Source organism: Pholcus phalangioides, unplaced genomic scaffold (assembly GCF_987345545.1).
Source record: "Pholcus phalangioides strain wild (caught in Gottingen) unplaced genomic scaffold, Ppha-v1.0 ptg000015l_1, whole genome shotgun sequence".
Classification (NCBI taxonomy): domain Eukaryota; kingdom Metazoa; phylum Arthropoda; class Arachnida; order Araneae; family Pholcidae; genus Pholcus; species Pholcus phalangioides.
Genome location: NW_028301608.1, coordinates 110,498,107 through 110,515,298, shown reverse-complemented (window position 1 = coordinate 110,515,298; position 17,192 = coordinate 110,498,107). Strand labels below are relative to the sequence as shown.

At 35.5% G+C, this 17,192-nt stretch overlaps 1 protein-coding gene across 1 annotated transcript; it reads left to right on the top strand.

Moving 5' to 3' along the window:
- The first annotated feature begins 214 nt into the window (after positions 1-214).
- On the top strand, positions 215-14,436 carry LOC149077573 (uncharacterized). The gene is made up of 4 exons (XM_089245139.1): positions 215-353; positions 3,522-3,576; positions 7,483-7,579; positions 8,810-14,436. The coding sequence occupies exons 1-4, from the start codon at positions 333-335 to the stop codon at positions 14,325-14,327; spliced, it is 5,691 nt and encodes a 1,896-aa protein (XP_089101265.1). The 5' UTR covers positions 215-332; the 3' UTR covers positions 14,328-14,436.
- Positions 14,437-17,192: the final 2,756 nt, after the last annotated feature.

Genomic DNA, 17,192 nt, shown 5'->3' with positions numbered 1-17,192 from the left:
CGGGAATTACGGGACGTATGGTTACCCAAAGTTTACTTATAGCTCAGTGGCTAACCAACACCACACTAAATATATTTCTAGTGTGGTGTTGGGCTAACGGGGTGTCCATTAGGCCCTTTACCACTAATATTACGGGACGTATGGTTAAAATATTTTCAAAAGAAGTAGACTCTGGACTATATTTGAAGCGATAATGGAATTTGCAGTTGGGCCTTGCGTCGTCGCAGAAAGGAGAAAAGAAGCAGAAATGTTCCCGCTTCGATTCCGAACTCAAGACGGGTTGTTTCAGTTTCGGAGTGGAGCTGAATACACTAAACTCCCGAATATTCAGCATGAATCCAACGGAAAAAATGGTACAGTCATTACTAAAATCCATTGTGTGTGTGTTAAGTCTAAGTTATTGCCATTAATTGATACTTTACCCGAAATCGCAGTTTTCCCCGCATTTTTAGTTATGATTAAGTACCGTTCAAATACCATTCTCACTTTACATTTTACTTAGTGGTAAAATACGATACTTGACATTCCAAATGCACATATTTACTTCGTGCTCCCCCCCCCCCTCCTGTAAGGGTGGCACTGTCAGGGCTCCAGCCCAGGCCCCCCCCTTCCCTCCCGGAACGATTCAATTTTTTCTTCACACTAAATTCATTAGACATAGGCCGCGAAAGATCTAGTGCCTTCTGTAGGTTGGCGGGGGGGACCATGTGATGTCAATATTTTTAAATATACTATATACATAATATAATTATCAGGGCCTTCCTGTGCGCTAGAATAATCTTGGGAGCTTTTAGTGCAAGGGTGCTCAACCTTTAGAATAGTGTGGGACACTTGATTGGTTTGAAGATGGGTCATGGGCCACTTGAGTGGTTTGGAACCATGCTGTGTTTCACTTTGGTGACCTGCAAATGTGCTGCGGGAAACTCAAGGATCTGGAACAGCCTCGCAGGTCAATTAAGTGGTTTAGAAATGTTCTGCATGTTAAGTGATATGTAAATATGCCCTCTAAGCTCCTCCGTAAATATGCCACTGTGTGTAAGATCAACATTATTTCACAACTGTTTGACGTATAGATAAGTGTTAGGTGGGTTCCTAGGAACAGAACTCGGCAGTCTATGACCATGCTTGATGGAGACAATCTCTGAAAATTTGAAAAATGAAAGTCCAAGCTGGTGAGGTGAATTTAATTGCAAACAGAAACAGCACTTGGATGCATGGCAGTTGTGAGAATTGTGCAAGAATATTTTCAGATCACTATTTTCCTTATCTGTCATGCACTAGTTCTTAACTGGCATTGAAGCAATGCCTTTTTGGGAGGAGGGGGGGGGGTGCAAAATGAAATATTTTTTTTTAAACATGTTGATTGATTTTTCAGGAATATTGAAATGATGAGAAGAGTTGAATTTTTAATTTCTTTGAAAAATATGAATCATACAAACATTTTGATATCTCATTTTTTAGCTCCCACTTCCATTGTGATGCGGAATTCCTGTTCCTAAAGGTCTTATTCATCCTAAATACTTTGGGGGTTCGCTTGCATTTTTTATGTATCATGTTATTAGCATGCTTCACTTGAATTTGATACTATACTATCATAAGCCGAAAAAATTTAAAAAAAATATCAAATTTAAAAAAAAAAGAGTCAAATTTTAACAAATAGTGATTTTTAGTTTAGTTTTCAAATTGATTAAAAAAAAGGGGGGGGGCAAAAAAGCACCTATCAACCATAGGCCAAGAAAGAGAATTAAAAGAATTTATAAAAACTAATTATTGGGTATTTAATACAATTAATTATATGAAGAGCTAAATTTTCCAAAAAAAATAGAAAACATGTTATCCAAGGAAGCTGCGGGGGTGGGTAAATTGTGTGGCACCCTGGGTGCGAGATGCCAAAAAGATTAAGAATCACTGCACTAGTGGCTATTGAAAACTATACTTGACCTTCGTTAATAAAACCCTGGTCGACAGAGTTCGGATTAGTTTGGGTTCCACTGTAGTTGCTGAACTTGGTGATTAGATGAGTTTGATCACTTTACTTCTGCAAAAGATGTGTGATACTGAGTAGCCACCACGCATTCACTTTAATGGGGGGGGGGGGGTCCTTCATGAATAAAAGCTTTATTCTACAAGAAAAATGTTAATCCATGAAGTTAATTTGGGCTCAACGACCTTTCATGTTGCATAAACAAAGATTTTTGGTGTTCGTATTTTTTGTTTGGGGTTTATTCATTAATGCTTAATTGAATTTGAGCGGTTAGGAGAAAAAAGCAGTTAGGAGATATGAAAATATACATTCTTAATGAGTAACAAGATTTGTTTTAATCAGTTAATTTTTTAATCAAAAAAAAATCTGATTTAAATCTCAAAAATGATTTTTTTTCCTTACTCAAGTTGAAATCGAAAGCCATTAAATTTTGGGTTTTCTTACATGCCTGTATCAGACATGGGATAAAAAAAATAAATAAATGCCCTATCAAAAATTTTACATGCCTTGGGCATTTCAGGCAATAGATTTTTCCAGCCCTGATATTACACGTATACTTTTATATGCATGCTAGTAAGAATGCAATAATTTTTGTTTTTTAGTATTTGCACAACATTAATTTAAAATTATGCATTTTGTTCAGTAAAAATGAAGAATTAGTAGATAAATTTTTTTCAATAATAGTAGAAATAGTGATTTTTTTTCCCTGATGAAGGTAGTAAAAGCTGTACCACCCTGTCAGTTTTCTGCACCAATTTCTGACCTATACACAAAAGAGATATATCTCAGCCTCGTGGACTATGAAAGTCAGAGATAAGCACGGATGATACCTCTAATTTTTGAGCTAGAGATGGTTGAGTAAGCTGAAAAATAAAGGGTTTTTTAGATCAAAAATTTTTAGTAAAAAAAATGAAAGTTTTCATAACTTTCAGCAATTGTATTTCTCTTCTCATTCCCAAATAACGGATATTTAGATATACACTCATGTTTTTTTCACCACAATTCGAGATTATTCTGTAACTTTTCATAGAAAATTGCTGGTAATTTTTTGTTAATTTATAGGTGATGGAATTGTGCAATTATAGGGTATACAGTCAAACCTCAGTAGTGCGTCACCCGGTTAACACGTCACTCCGCTTACCGGGTCACTTTTTGGAAGTCCCAATTGTTCTCAGGCAGGAGTAGGCACAGCTAGGGCGTACTCCGTTTAACACGAGTCACTCCGCTTACTAAGTCATATTTTTGCTCTCCCAAGAGTGACTCATTAACGAGGTTTGACTGTATATGAGTACGTGACATGTAAATGATGTTTAAAAATTGGGTTGATGAGATCAAATGAAACCTTGCTTACTTGACATCCACTTATGTCGAAATGTTCATCTATAATTTTAGGATGTCGAGTTATCGAGGTTCGACTGTATTAACGACACCAATTTTTTAGATTAATCTGTCCTAGTTCAAGTGCAAATTGTCAGAATTTGTACGTAAAGGGATTAAGTCACTGATGAAACTTATCTTTCTTGATCTTTTGTTATAGGGCCCACCATTACAGTCATCTGATCAAATGCATCTTCATTCACAACCTCATCGGGGTAAGTGAAACAACTTTTTATCATAACTGTAATTTCTTGTCTGATAGCTCGCAAGAGAGAAAGCATTCCTTAATACTAGAATGAGGGAAGTGGTAATTTTGACTGCAAAGCTACTTTGACATGTGATTACACCCAAACAGCTTACCTCAGGTTGTATTTAAATTCTTAAAATGTAAATGTTCTAGATCTATTCTGCCCTAAATCTAAATGTTCTTCTAGGTTTCGTAGTAAAGTGGTAAAATGAAAATTCTACTTAGAACAACAGTAGCTGTAATTTTGACTGCTATAGAGATGTTTAACTAATATACACTGGTGTAAGAAATTAAGAGAATTTGCAGACTTGGTCGATTATCTCTATAACTACTGTACCGATTTTAATGAAATTTGATATGTACATACATTGATACAATACAAAACAAATAACCATTCAATAATTGTAATACACATGCATGATCGTGCGTAACACTCGTTGGAGTCGGAAGGTATGAAACAGCGGTTGCAGAATAAACAAAAATGGGTTAATAGGGGGTATGGTCCCTTCTTACAGGTCTCGCAGCGTGATTTCATACTTGAAATAAGGCAGTTTATCATTTCCTGTGACAATTGGTCCTACTCGTTCAGCAACACTGTTTTCATTCCCTGGATGGTTGCGAGTTGCCATTGCCCTCCCCAGAGAGTCCCAGACATGCTCTATAGGGTTAAGGTCTAGAGATCTGGGTGGCCAATCCATCCGGCGAATATCCTCACTCTCTAGAAAATCGTCGAGCAGAAGAGCTCTATGTGGCCTTGCGTTATCGTCCATTAAAATGAACTCAGGGCCAACTGCACCCCTGAAAAGACGAACATAGGGCTCCAAGACCTTGTCCCTATACCTCACACCAGTCACAGTTCCTCTTTCAAAGCCATGGAGAGGTGTGCTGCCATCCAACATGATGCCTGCCCAGACCATTAAACCTCCTCCGCCATAATGGTCGATTTTGCGGACATTGGAGGGTAGGTAGCGGGTCCCTGGTTCTCTCCATATGAACGTTACTGCGAGAATCGGGGATTTGGCTGAACCGGGACTCATCAGTGAAGAGAACGGTCGCCCATTGATCCATACTCCAATCTCTATGCACTCTGCACCATGATAAACGGATTCTCCTGTCTGTAGAAGTGAGCGGGACGTCAGCAGGTCTTCATGCAAACAACCCTCTCTCATGAAGTCTTTTGGAAACAGTCACCCTTGAAACATGGGTTCCTGTGGCTGCATACAAGTCACGAGAGAGCTGAGAAGCTGTAGCACTCCTGTTACACCTCTCTATAATCTGCAAATGGCGTTCCTCTCAGGCCGTCGTGGCTCTTGGACGACCTTGCCCAGGCTTTCTGTCGATGAATCCGGTATCCTGGAACTGTTTCCATAAGTTACACATGACGCTGGGCGTTAAATTGAACTCTCTACAAATCTGGACTTGAAATTGGCCTGCTTCTAGCCTCCCCACAATGCGCCACCTCATTCCATCATCTAAACGTTGGTGGTTACTCATTTTTACTGTTACAATTTGAAATTAACCGATTGCTGCAAAATAACACCAAGAAATTTGCCGAGGTGTGCTAGCGAACGAAATACGTCTTAACTTACGCGCACTTATAAAGCCTGTTTCTCTACTGGCTCCGCCTACATACACGTGTACGCTTATGTATTTGACGTACAAGATTTGCATTAGAAGCAGTGGTTTTACATTCAGTTCAGTTCTTTTCATGAAATTCGATAAAATGTGCAAATTCTCTTAATTTATTTCACCAGTGTATTAAGAAAACTGCTCATTTTAGTATGTCATCATTAATATTGAGGGAAAATATGTTATATCATGTTTTTCGCAGTTTCCATTTTGTACCATTCAATGGTACTTTTTTGAAGTCGCTTGTCGTTGTATATTATTCAGTTCATTGAGGCATTTTATGAATCTTTGCACTTTTACTGCATTGCATTCGCTTATATATCATGCTTAGGACTGAGTGAAAAATAATTCTACTTGGTAAGCAGAGAAAATCTAGGTCTTGAATAGCATGAACACATGAAATTGAAATCCCGGACAGAGGAAACTTCTGCTAGAAATTTTTTTATTTTATGAGACAAACTGTCACAAAATCATACAAGACAGATAGACAGAAAGAAAACTACAAAACAAACACTATTTGATTTTGAAGAAATTTTCAAAAATTGATTTTCAAAATTTCTTTTTGAAATAAAAAAAAACGGGGAATTAGTCTTTGTCATAACGAGCCCTTTTGTGCAAAATTCCAAAAAATTGATACATGAATAAGGGTTTATTGCAAAAATAAGTTAGGCAATAGATACTGTTTCAAGAAATTTTGGTAAAGAAAAATAATTTATGTTGATTTTTTTTCTTATTGCAGCAAAATGACCACTTCTGTCGTACTGGGTGTTATTTAACACTCTTCTAGTGTTAAAATTGAAAAGTTCTTTAATATATATAACCTTAGTGGTTCCTCAGTATACACAGGCGTGAATGCACGCTAATCTTCCATTTGAAAGAGCCTCTCTGCAATGAGCAGGCAGAACTTAACAAGATACTTACACAACAGGACAATTCAAGAATCTGCCATTTTCACTTCAAAATATGGAAGACATATGGCAGCGCAAGCAAAACATGAAACACAGTATAACGGAAAATCTAAATACGTTAGGACTCACACACACCATGACCAAACATTTTCTGGGATATAATAATTTGTTACTAATTCCGCAGAAGAATGTGTAGGAGGTACATGTAGAGTTTAGTAGTATACATGTACATAGCTTGTACTTGCAATTTGTACCCCCCACCCAGAAACTCTTCCAGCAGAAGTTTAATTGTGGATGAGTGAAGAAAAACAGATTGAAACATTGGTGGGATGAAAATGATTATTTCTGTGACATTTATGTAGGTTAGGTTGACAAAAAAAAGGGAGCTGTAAATCATAATTAAGATATTTTAATTAGACGAAAAGTATTCTTTAAAAAGAAATAAATATATTCTCATGTACATTCGTAAATTTATCATAATCCAATGAAGGTACGAGCTAGTACAAATTAGCTACTATATCTAATGTGGTTCTTAATCCTGGACCTTAACTTAAAACCCTAAAGAATTATGTAATTCTCAGAATGACACCAGCCGTGAAAATTTATATGTGACCAAGTCTATATTTTTAGCATATATGCAATGCTGTAAAATTCTAGATGGGAAGGGGGGTTCGGGTTTAAGTATAATCGTTATAGAGTCAAAGTTGGCTACAAGATATTTGACTGCACAGGGATGTAAGACTAAATACAGGCCTGCATATGACTTCATATAACACTATTAGTATATATGTAACCTGTAGGCTATATATGTATCCATGAAAACAAAATGTCTTTATACTCTGGGGGAATACATTTTTTTTTATTCTAAAACAAAAAAGATAAATTTCAAAATCTGAAAACATAATTTTACTTGTACTTCATAACCTTGGTTTAGGAAGAATGTTCCGAGAACAGTTGCCTTAGACCAAGATCTTTAGAGAAGCAAAATTTTTATTAGGCAAATTTCTATTAAATTTACAATCCAAAGGTCACTAACAGGACCCTGGGCTGGAACACTGCCAATATGCACATGCTAAGCATAGTATTCTTGTTACAATTTTTCCTTACCCCCCCCCCCCCCTCAATTCAATAAGGTAATTCAATTTTTTTTTTCAGTTTTCATTTCATAATGGTGATTTTAAATTTCACAGAATTCTACCCCAATTTCCGTGTGAAATATTGAATTTGCTCATTGTTAAGTCTGATGATTTGTTTGATTGTATAACATATTCTATATTTTATTCCTACTTATCTTGAAAAATGTCGCTCTTATTTTGCAAATCTTGTATATCTGCCAGGTCTTTTCTATGATTATAACACCACCGCCTTCAAGAGGCATGATGCAACAGATCACATCGAAAGCACCAACTGTTCTTGGTCAGAATGTGAACAAATGTAAGTCATGAATTATTTTAAAGAAAAATACTTAAATAAACATTTAAGGAAAAAATGGAGGAATTGCTTCACATTTAAGTTTGAGAAATAAATTATAATTCATTGCGCTTTAATAACAAAATTGTAATTAAAGAAAAATCTGCTACCCAAAAACCATTAGATGAAGGGAAGAAACATTTGCATGTACTGAAAAAGGGAAGATATTAGTGAAGCTCATCTTTGAGGTCAACCTTTGTTTATTTAGGGCAGGATTCACTTTCCTAATTGGCATGAAAATCTCAGGAATGCACTAGTTGACTATCAAAAACTAAAATTATACAGTGATACCTCAGCTAACGAACGTGATTCTAGAACAAATTATATTCCTTAACCAAAACTGTATTTGCCATAGGTTTCTATAAAAGTCATTTACTTTGTTCCAGGTATAGGAATTATAACCTAAAATTTGATGATGAGACAAATACTAAGAAACACTGTCAAAAAGATAAAAACTGACCGAAGGTTGCAATGAATAGCTTCACAGTTGGATGAAGGAGAATTTAAAGAAAGATATGATATTAAAGACCTTTTTATTTTACATTATGTAGTATTGTATACGACCCAGTTAGGTTCATAGGTGTCCCCATTTGTGAATGGTCAGCTTATTTCTGTCTCTTACATGCAGATGAAAAAGATAAGCTCCTGGAAGGTTCAGACTATTTATTTCAATGCTATAAGCCTTTCTCTTAAAGAACACATACACTGAAAACATTCAATTCTGAGCTCCTTTTTTTCACAGTGCGTTTACTCTCAACTTGATCTTTAATTTTTTATTAAATGATTCAAAACTTTCTGAAGCAGAAGTGGAGATACATCTGGAAAAGATTCCAAGGTGAACATGAATTGGGCTGGTACAAATAATTTTGATGAGGATTGGTGCAAAAACTCAGCTTACAATGGGGCTGTGATAGCTTAGCTTGTTCATCCATATCAATGAAAAATTTGTAACCTGTGGCATTTGTTAGCTGAGGTATGTGTATTGAAAATGATTTCAATAATTATGATTATAGTGGCCATTTTCTTTATTTCACTATTAAGCTTTGCATGTGGGGCCATTCCATATTTATTGTAAGTATAATCTTTATACTTTTATACTATTTTTTCCATCAAAGGTAATACTTTTTTCAATTAAGTTGGTGGGATCACTAAATTTAATTAAAATAATTTAGCTTTTTTTTAAAAATTTTTCAGAACACTTGAAGAGAAAATGGATCGGTTCTTGGAAAAGATTGCAGAAAGGAATAGAGAACAGAAAAGGGAAAGCTTCTCTGGTAGTAGTAAACGAAGCTCATTATACAACAAATCACCCGAATCATCTTATTCATCTTCTTCGGGATATGAACAATCAATTTTGCGAAGTCATTCAACAGCCAGAAGATCAGCATACTCACCAAAGTTTAGGTCTAAGTCTCGATCTCTCAGTCATTCTCCTCGTTCAAAGTTCAGATGTTACTCTAAATCTGGAGCTAAGCCATATTCAAAATCATTCTCAAAATCCAGATTGAGACAAAGGAGTCCCATGCAGGAAAAACTACCAGTATCTTATAATAAGAGTGAAAGTGCAGATGCCAGAGAACTTTACTTGCAATCAAAGTGTAGATCAAATTCGAGCCCACTCTTACGATTCAAAAGTAATAGTAAACAGAGTTTGATAGAAAAAGGTTCGCCTCAAATCGGGAAGCTGTGCCAACTAGATTCACAAGTGCATCTCACAAGGTCAATATCCAGATCCAGGTTTGGGTCACCAGAACCCAGCCTATCCCAGTATCAATGCAAAACTCCTCAAAGGAGCCAGAGCTTAGATCAGCAAGAAAATGTTTCACGATCAATTTCACAATGCGAGTCTGGGTGGGAATCAAGAAAACGAAACTTGTCTGGGTGTGAACATGAAACTTCTCCCAGGAAAAGACAAATTCTACAAGAATATAGCTCCAGACATGGTTCACCTTGCAAGTCCAGATTAGAGAAAAATAGAGAACGAAGCCTGTCTCTGTGTAAATACAAAACTTCTCGGAAGAAGCAGAGGAAGAGGACCGATCGACAAGAACAAAACTTGTCTTCAGATGAATACAAAACTTCTGCCATGAAAACACAGAGGATAGATGGACATTGCTCAAGATCAATTTCTCGAAGACAGTCCAGGTTAAGCTCAAGAAGCCTGTCAGTGCCTAAATGTAAAACAACTTCGAGGAAAAGAACAGATCATCAAGAACATCTCTCAAGTTCCAAGTCTGGATTCAGAACAAAAAGCAAAGTTCAGAAAAGAAGCCCATCCTTTAGAGAAAAATCCAAAAGAAATTCTGAACACTATATATGTTTTTGTAAGCTCGATGATTGTAATTCCACAAAGAAATATAGATGCAGTGAAAATGTTTGTTCGATACCTAATACTTATTCATCGCCATGCAGATATGAAACCACAACTTGTGAATCACCAAGTTGCACTGAATATAACTACACATTACAGCAGTTACAGCAATACTGTATCACATATTGTACTCTTTATTCAATGACACATGCTCAAGCACAGCTCTCTCTACCTTCTATTCCAGTTATGGGAATTCCTTTTTATCCTACCACACCAGTACCTCAGTCTGTGAATGTGGTTTCATATTTTATGGGTCATCATCCAGAAACTGATCAGAACAATAGCCTGTACACCCATCAAGACATGTGTCAAGATAATCAGCAGACCAGAGACTATGTTAAATCAATGAGTGAGAGAGAAAAAAGAAAAAAGGATACAAAAGACTATAAGAGAAAATGCTATGGGCAAGTTAAAAAAACTAAGCAGATCGAAAAACAGACAAATAATAAGAAAAAGCTTGTTAAAACAAGAAGAAAAGCAAGTCCAATCAAGGTTGCAAAAAAAAGAACAGAATCCAGGGAAAGGATCGAAATGAAATCAACAAAGAAAGAAATGAAATCACCTGAAAGAGGTGGAAAAAATGAATTGACAAGGCTAGGCAAGAAAAATGAATTAACAAGAAGAGAAAGAAAAATACAGTTGACAAAAGAAAGAATGCAGTATCCTACAAGAGAAGAAAGAATGCAGTATCCTACAAGAGAAGAAAGAATGCAGTATCCTACAAGAGAAGAAAGAATGCAGTATCCTACGAGAGAAGAAAGAATGCAATATCCTACGAGAGAAGAAAGAATGCAATATCCTACAAGAGAAGAAAGAATGCAATATCCTACAAGAGAAGAAAGAATGCAATATCCTACAAGAGAAGAAAGAATGCAATATCCTACAAGAGAAGAAAGAATGCAACCTCCAAGGGAAGAAAGAATACAATATTCTAGAAGAGAAGAAAGAACAGGATCAGCAAGAAGAGGAGGAGAAATCAAATCAACAATAAATGTAGGAACACATTCAAGAGAGGGAGAAATGAAATCTGCAAGAAGAGAGGGAGCAATGCAATCAGCAAGAAGAGAGGGAGAAATGCAATTGACAGAAAGAGAAGTAGGAACCCTATCAACAAGAAGAGAAGGAATACAATCGGCAAGAAGAGAAGGAATACAATCGGCAAGAAGAGAAGGAATACAATCGGCAAGAAGAGAAGGAATACAATCGGCAAGAAGAGAAGGAATACAATCGGCAAGAAGAGACAGAGAACCAAAAACAGCAAGAGAAGACAGAGAATCAGCAAGAGGAGAAAGAATTCAATCTGCAAAAAAAGAAAGAGTGCAATCAGTAAGAGAAAAAACAATGCAACTGACAAGAAATGAAGAAAAGATACAACCAAAAAATAATCAAGAAAAGGTGAGAAAGGTGGATGAGAATGACAGACTTGAGGAAAAGGAATACATGAAGGAAAAAGGAAAAGTTAGCAGTATCGAAAGCTCAGAAAGATACATGGCCAACAAAGATGAAACTTTTGTTCTTGAAAAAGATCAGGATAACCATGTGCCAGGAAGAGAAGCAACAAATAAACCATCGACAAGTGAAAGTTCTGCTGGACTACTTGAAGAAAATGCAATTGTGCAGGAAACTGAGGGAAATGTAAAGGAAACAAGACTTTTGACATTGAAACAAAAAGTTTATAAGAAAGAACACCTGGCCAACAGCATTGAAAAGTTTGATTTTGTAAAAAATCAGGATAAGCATGTACCAGGGAGAGCAGCATCAAGTAAAAAAAATCCGTTGCTCCCAAATGAAGAGATTACTGAAGAAAAGTTAGTCATTGAAGCTGATGATAAACCTACAAGTGAAAGTTCTGAACTGCTTGCAAAAAATGTAAGTATGCGGGGAAATGTATCAGTGCCAGGAATTGTGACATTAAAACAAGAAGACTATGACGATGATCACGTAGGATTTTATGACAGAGTTGGAGAAAAAGGAAACATAAAGAAAATTGGAAAAGTTGGCAGCCTTCAAAGTTCACAAGGACACATTGTCAACAGCAATGAAACTTTTGATCTTGTAAAGGATCAGGATAAGTATGTGCCCAGGAGAGCTGAATCAAATGAAGAAAATCAGTTGTCCCTTCGTGATGAGGTTACTGAAGAAAAGTTAGTCATTGAAGCTGATGATAAACCTACAAGTGAAAGTTCTACATTTTATGCTCAACTGCAAGCAGAAAATGTAAGTATGCAGGAAAATGTATCAGTGCCAGGAATTTTGACACTAAAACAAGAAGACTATGATGTTGGTTACATAGGATTTTATGACAGAGTTGGGGAAAAAGAAAACAGGAAGAAAAACGGGGAAGTTAGCCGCATTGGAAATTCACAAGGACATATTGTCAACAGCAATGAAACTTTTGATCTTGTAAAGGATCAGGATAAGTATGTGCCCAGGAGAGCTGCATCAAATAAAGAAAATCAGTTGTTTCCTTATGATGAGGTTACTGAAGAAAAGTTAGTCATCGAAGCTGATGATAAACCTACAAGTGAAAGTTCTGCTGAACTGCTTGCAGAAAATGTAAGTATGCAGGGAAATTTATCAGTGCCGGCAATTTTGCTGTTAAAGCCAGAAGACTATGATGTTGATTACATAGGATTTTATGACAGAGTTGGGGAAAAAGAAAATAGGAAGAAAAACGGGAAAGTTAGTAGCATTGGAAGTTCACAAGGACACGTTGTCAACAGCATTGAAACTTTTGATCATGTAAAGGAACAGGATGAGTATGTGCCCGGGATAGCTGCATCAAATAAAGAAAATCAGTTGTCCGCTCATGCTGTGGTTGCTGATGATAAACCATCTACAAGTTCGGCTGAACTGCTTACAGAAAGTGAAAGTATACAGGAAAATGTATCAGGGCCAGGAATTTTGACGTTAAAGCCAGAAGACTATGATGTTGATTGCATAGGATTTTATAACATAGTTGGGGAAAAAGAAAACATTAAGAAAAATAGAAAAGTTAGCAGCATTGAAAATTCACAAGGACACATTGTCAACAACAATGAAACATTTGATCTTGTAAACGATCAGGATAAGTATGTGCCCGGGAGAGCTGCATCAAATAAAGAAAATCAGTTGTTCCCTCATGATGAGGTTACTGAAGAAAAGTTAGTCATTGAAGCTGATGATAAACCTACAAGTGAAAGTTCTGCTGAACTGCTTGTTGAAAATGTAAGTGTGCTGAAAAATGTATCAGTGCTAGGAATTTTGACATTAAAACAAGAAGATCATGACGTTGAATACATAGGATTTTATGACAGAGTTGGGGAAAAAGAAAACATGAAGAAAAATGGAAAAGTTAGCGGTACTGAAAGTTCACAAGAATACTTGGCCATCAGTAATGAAACTTATGATCTTGTAAAGGATGAGGATAAGTATGTGACAGAGGGGTCAGCATCACATAAAGAAAATCAGTTGTTCCCTCATGATGAGGTTACTGAAGAGAAGTTAGTCATTGAAGATGATGATAAACTATCTACACGTAAAAGTTCTGCAGGAGTACTTGAAGAAAGAAATGTATCGACGGCAGGAGTTGTGACATTAAAAGAAGAAGAATATGACGTTGAATTTATTGGAGTTTTTGATAAATCATATTTGGATGACTTATCTGCTGAAGTAGGTGAAGAAAAGAAAGAGAACTTGCTGAAGGATGAATCACTTACACTATCGCAAGAAGTTTCTAATTTGGAGCCAAAAGAATTAGAAGATACTACCTCAGAAGCTGGTGATGTAAACATAGCAAAAATGCAGGATGAAACAGATGAAGTGATCATTGAGGAGATCGAACTTTATGTATCAATGCCAGAGATTTCAAAGTGGGAACAAGAAGAATATTTTGAGCAGATGTATGCCAAACCTGATACAGAAAGCCCTACAATTTGTCCAGAAGAAGAAAAGGTTACCTCATCATCTGACATCATTCCTCAAGCTAAAAAAGTGCTTCCTCAAAAGTCACAAAAAACTGTCAAGTCATTAAAAAAAAAGGAATGTGTATCTTCATCAATTCGAAATGTAAAATCACCCCGTAAATCTGGTAAAAGGTCATCTACAGCTTTTCAAGTCAAATCTATAGGAAAGAAGAAGAAAAGGCGGTCTGAATCAATAGGTGAAGTTGAATCTGTCTCTTCATCTTTACAAGCTCCTGTGGCAAAGTACAGAGGGTCACAACATACAAAACACAAAAATGATTCGAAAAAGAAAAGGTCCTCCTCAACAAAGATGATGAAGAAGCCTTCCAAATCTAAAGAGAAGGAAGAACCACCTCCAACAGAGCAAGTACATGAATATCGCAAAAAGGAAAAATAAAACCATATACATTCAAAAAGTAGATAATAATGAGTTCAAACCTAGGCATTAAGCTGTTAATTTATGTCAGTTCTTGACAGATTTCAAACAAATATCCAAGTCAATTAATGTTTCAAAAGAAGTAGTTGAAAAAAGAAGTGCAAAAAATGTTGTGTGTGAAAAAAATGTTTTCTGGCATGTAGCTTATTTCAAAGGGATTCCTTTTTTTCAAAACTTAATGCAAATTTTGTTTTTCACATGCATGCACATTTCAGGAAAATTGGTAGAAGCTCTTACTATTTTTTTCACTCATTTTCTGCCTGTCCATTGCAAACATAATTATCAGGGACTCTGTTGTAATCTTGTATATCTGATCCATCATGAAATCCTATTCATAAACACTTTTTTGTAACATCTGAAGGGATTAAAAATTGATTAGAGAAACAGGATGGGAATTAGCCTAGATTTACATGGAACTTCTTACAAATCTTTCACATATTTATGAGGAAAAAAAATTTAATTTTTTCCTTGTTACTCAATGTTGCACTTTTGTATTTCCATGTTTTTAGGAAGCTCAGAGCTTATACTCATGTTCCCATGTCGAAGAATTTGTTACTGGATACATGTATATAGTTATTTACTTTTTTGTGATAAATGTATTAGAGAATATAATAAACATATTGCAGCTTTTTTCGAAATAAGCTCCACAGTGAAAACCCTATTGAAAATACAGTATAACCTGTCTATAATGATACTGTAGGGATCTACAGAAAATATTATAGACAGGTTATCGTTGTAGAAAGTATTAGCGCTCTTTCCTATTGGATAGGAATTTTGCATACGCCAAAGAAAATGTCATAAGCAGGTTTATTACTGTAGACATTATCATTATACACAGGTTTCACTGTATATGGAAAAAGTGAAAAATTACCTGTACTTATGCTGTGCCATTTTAGGATTTGTGTCACTGCCAGCTTAGAGTTGATACCATTTTGGTCGCATTGTTGTGTTGATATTGTGCATCATTTTTCTTGCTTCTGTTCTAATGTGAATGGAACAAAGCATTGCTGCTCCACCAGCAGAGAGCACTGATGGGAAAGAAAGAGCATTGATCTGATTTCTCGGTTAGGAAAGTGTGCCAGGGGCTAAAATTCACCACAGGCTCATTACACAGTATGGGCACTGTGCTCTGCAACATGAGAGTGTGTAGTGGATCGACAAAAATGAAAAAGAACTTTTGTCAACCTCCACCACTAGACAAGCAAGAAATTCTACCGCAAACTTCCACATAAAATGTAGATTAATCATTATCGTGACTATCCTTTATGAAGAGCTACACTATATATTAGAGTAAAGGCTGAAACACACTACACTGAGGTGATGTGATAATCACGTCAAAGATGTGAAGTCAGTGTAGTGTGTTTTGGCCTTTACACTATACTACCACTGACATGTCAGTGTTAACTTTAGAGTTAAGGCATTTTTTTTTTTTTGAATGTCTAAAAAAATAATTGTTTTTAAATTTTGGGCATGTAAACATGATATTTTTACATACTTTTTCTAGTGAAGATTCAGTCATTAGTAAATTTAGGGGAACCAACAAGAAATTGAATAAGAAAATATGTTTTTGATCAACCCTTGCATCATAGAAAGTTACAAATGATTTGTAACTTTCACAAGCTATTTTATTTGTTTAATGCAATATTTGTATACACTTTCATGAAAATAAACTCATATTCACAAAGATGTATATGTTCTAAAAATTCCAATTGTTGTCACATGTTTTTGGCTTATAACATGTAATTTGACACCATACATTAGAGACATCTTGATGGAGGACACTGTATGAGATAAAAACCCGTCTAAGGGTATTACACTATAAAAGTTCTTTTATAAAACTTGAAAAATGCAACCAATAAGATTATCAGTTACATTTGAACAAATACAACGGATAATGTTATTGATTCCTTTTGTCAAGTTTTATAAAATAACTTTTATCAAACTTTTATAGTGTAATTCTGGCCTTAAACTGAAGCAAAATATAGTCTGTTCAATGATTAGTGCTTTTATTTGCACCTTTCTAAAACAGATTATTTCAATCTATTAACTTTCTGTTTTGTACAGGTTTCACTGTATGAACACACATTTTAAGGAAACGATTTTCCAATGAAGCTAGTACAGAATATAAATTTTATTTTAAGTAATTTGGTTGCCAGATATATAGGCCAACGTGTATGAAAATTCCAGTTGAATGTCACGAAAATTCAATGTTGGTGATATAGTGAGCTGCAAGCTGTGTGTTAAGGGATTTCCAACTAATTAGTATTTTGAGAATAAGCCCCCAGCATTATTCGAATGGACAAAAACACATGTCTAATGATATATACGAGAAGTGCTTGAACATAACACACTTGTATATCAAAATGAACAAACTGAAGGTCGTAATCAAATGACAAAATAATCAAAATACAAATTTATGGAAACTCCATCAACATACAGCTACTTTCAGCAAGTAACTTCAATAACATCGCACTAAATCGCTGACATCTTTGTGAATTTTTATGACATTTAACTTTCATATAAGTTGCCCTACTTATATTTGGCAACCAAATTATAAAAAAATAAAATTGATATTTTCGGCTCATGCTTTACTTGAAAGTCATTTCAATAAAATTTTCATCTTATTGAATTATTTCATGCCCTCAATTGTTAAATTCCATTGCAGTGTCTCATGTATGGTGTCAAATTGTGTTAAGGCGACACTGTTTAGAAGAAATCCCCATATATATTCTTAAATATGCATACCATTTTGATAAATATTGCACAAAGCGAGTAAAATATTCTGTGGAAGTTGAAAATCATTTGCAACTTTGTGATACAGGGTTG